The 3,180-nt window shown below is 37.2% G+C and overlaps 1 protein-coding gene across 1 annotated transcript; it reads left to right on the top strand.

The window, feature by feature from the left end:
- LOC145633181 (uncharacterized) lies at positions 1-1,812 on the top strand. The gene has a single exon (XM_081685459.1). The coding sequence runs from the start codon at positions 1-3 to the stop codon at positions 1,810-1,812; it is 1,812 nt and encodes a 603-aa protein (XP_081541585.1).
- Positions 1,813-3,180: the final 1,368 nt, after the last annotated feature.

The raw sequence follows: 3,180 nt of genomic DNA, 5'->3' as shown, positions 1-3,180 counted from the left end.
ATGTTTGATGCATATAGTAAAACCAATTTCACTTTACGTGCCATGATTTTTTGTACGACAAATGACTTCCCAGCTTATTGGAATTTGTCGGGGTACACTGTGAAGGGAACAACTCCTTGCCCCATTTGTGAAGATGATTTGGAGGCATTACGCCTACACAATTGTGGCAAGCATGTATACATGGATAATCGAAGACATCTTCCAGAAGACCACCCTTTTCGATTCAATAAGGATGCTTTTAATGGAAAAGTGGAGTTGAGAGAAGCTCGTGGCCCTTTACGTGCAAGTGAGGTTTATCAACGGGTCAAAGACATTGAGAATGAGTTTGGCAAGCCTTACAAAAGCAAATCAACTGGGGGTTACAAGAAGAAGTCTGAGCTATGGTCTCTTCCATATTGGAGACATTTGGAAGTTAGACATTGTCTAGATGTAATGCATATTGAGAAAAATATCTCTGATGCCATTGTGGGAACTTTATTAAATATGCAAGGAAAGACAAAGGATGGAGTTAAAGTAAGAAAAGACATGGCTGCTATGGGTCGTTCAGAGTTGGCACCCGAATCTCGAGGAAAACGCTGGTATCTTCTCCCAGCTTGCTTTACCTTGTCTAAAAAGGAAAAAACTAGCTTCTGTGAGTCATTGCATGGTTTAAAGGTCCCAGCTGGATTTTCTTCTAATTTTCGTAGACTTGTGTCAATGTCTGACTTGAAATTGGGTGGCATGAAATCTCATGATTGTCAAGTCTTGATGCAACAATTATTACCAGTTGCCATTCGAGGAATTTTGCCACCTCAAGTGAGGTATACGATTACAAGATTATGTGTCTTTTTTAACACTATCTGTAGCAAGGTCATAAATCCAAGTATTTTAGATGACTTGCAAGCAGATGTACTTGAGACAATGTGTCGATTTGAAATGTATTTTCCCCCATCTTTTTTTGACGTGATGCCTCATTTGGTTATTCATCTTGTACGTGAAATTAAACTTTGTGGGCCAGTGTGTATGAGATACATGTATCCTTTTGAACGAGAAATGGGTGACTTAAAGGGAAAAGTCGTGAATCCGGCCAAACCTGAAGCTAGTATTGTACAACGAACAGTTGCTGAGGAAGTGGCAGCATGGGTTGCTCAATATCTTGCACGTTCACAGAAAATTGGTTTGCCAAAGTCTCGACACGATGGGAGGCTTGGAGGTCAAGGTACTATTGGCAGGAAAAGGATATCCATGGGCTTTGAAATGAAAAATAAGGTCGAGCTTTTTGTGTTGCAAAATCTTAGTGAGGTTCATCCTTACTTGGACGAGCACATGCTTTTTCTTAAAAATAAATATCCTTCCAAAAGTGATCTTCAGCTGATAAAGGAGCATAATTTTTCATTCGTTACATGGTTCAAGGAACGAGTGATGTCCCAACTATCCACCACACCTAACGATATATCTGACACATTGAGATGGTTGGCATATGGTGCTAAATGTCAAGTCATGTCATATGAGGGATACGACATCAATGGGTATTCTTTTTACACTAGCCGACAAGATGACAAGTCAACAATGCAAAACAGTGGTGTTAAAGTAGTAGGTTTGTCATCTGAGTATGTTAGTGCACATGATAAAACACTTGTGGATAAGAAGAAATTTTATTATGGAATCATTGAAGAAATAATAGAGCTGGATTATGTTGAATTCAAGATTCCTCTATTTCGATGTAAGTGGGCTGATAGTAGCCGTGGTGTAAAAAAAGATGAACAAGGGAACTTGACCCTTGTAAATCTTGGTCGACGAGGGCATCTAGCTGATCCATTTATATTAGTGTAGACACCCATTTGTGTCTCCCCAAAACCAAACCCAGTGATGAGTGCCTTTCACGTCGAATCATAATCGAATGAAACGAAAGTGTGGAAAGGTCTAGTGTTGCGGAAAGTTTTATTTCTTTTCTTTTCTTTTCTCTTCTCCCTGATTTTGAAAACTTTATTTTAAGAAAACAGCCAATTCAGTTTGGTTGGTCCATGATATGGGTCCAATAGTGGTGTAGTTGGATGGGGCTTGCAAAGACCTTTCCAACGATATATTATAAGCCCAATTCCGATAAATATTGAGGAAGTTATGGCCAATTTACTAAACTGGGCCCGGTTTGAGCTTTAAGTACGGCCCAATGATCTAGGGGAGGGCCTAATATGATTTATCATTCCTAATGTAATTAGGAATGGTTTTGGTCTTCTAGAACATTCTAGAAGGTTTTATCATTCTTAATTCAATTAGGATTCTTCAGAGTTTTAATCAAGATCAAATAGCATTTTCGACTGAAATTATATTATTTTATCTTCCAGTACGGTAAAATTAACAGATTTTCGAAAACGCGTTAAAATCCGGTTTGGCGTCCAACCCCAGGCCTTGGCGCCTGGAATCAGGATTGGCGCCAGACGCCAGCCATTGGCGCCTGGCGCTAGCCACTGGTCCTGGCGCCAATGAGCCAGGCTGGCGCCAAATTAGTTTTGTGATCTTCAGACTCTGTTTTGATAAATTATCTTTTTCGGATGTTTTTCTCTATAAATATCGTATCAAAAACTCCGTTTTCAAGAAGAATCATCTACATCTATCATTCACCAATTCTTTTTATTCTTAAGTTTTAATAAACTCCGTTTTCATTCATCATCTACAATCATCAATCGTCAACAATTACTTTATGAATCATTAATCTTTTAGCATTCTTTCTAAACTTTGCTCTTTAATACAAAATTCCGCATTCACAAGATCTTGATACACCTAGCCATATTCGAAGTTGCCTTCGCCCTAGACGTGAAAGGTTTTAATTTATGAGGGTTTGGTCCCAAATCTCTATTTCAATTATTTAATTTAATTGTTTTGTTATTATTTTTCCTTGAAGTTACTAACGTGTGTATTTTGTAATTAGAAAGAGGTACGAGGCATCCAAGTAAGTACTTTAATGGTTTAATTGATTTTATGATGTAGATATCATGCTTAGATTGTTATTTATGATTCCTAGTATCATGTCTAGGGTATCTTTAATATTAAGTATGATTTAAAGTATGATGCTTCCTATGTTCTTTCTAATGTTTATGATTATTATGATTGTTTATAATTATTATGATTATTTATTATGTTGCTTGATATGCATATTATTTTGTATTGTTATTGCTTGATCACCTTTTATTGCAGGTTAAA

Source organism: Chenopodium album, chromosome 5 (assembly GCF_948465745.1).
Source record: "Chenopodium album chromosome 5, dcCheAlbu1.1, whole genome shotgun sequence".
Lineage (NCBI taxonomy): Eukaryota > Viridiplantae > Streptophyta > Magnoliopsida > Caryophyllales > Amaranthaceae > Chenopodium > Chenopodium album.
The sequence above is the reverse complement of the archived record's forward strand: the minus strand, read 5'-3'. Positions and strand labels throughout refer to the sequence as shown.

Excerpts from the sequence above, each read along its gene's own strand:
- LOC145633181 (XM_081685459.1), top strand. The coding sequence starts at position 1 with ATGTTTGATGCATATAGTAAAACCAATTTCACTTTACGTGCCATGATT.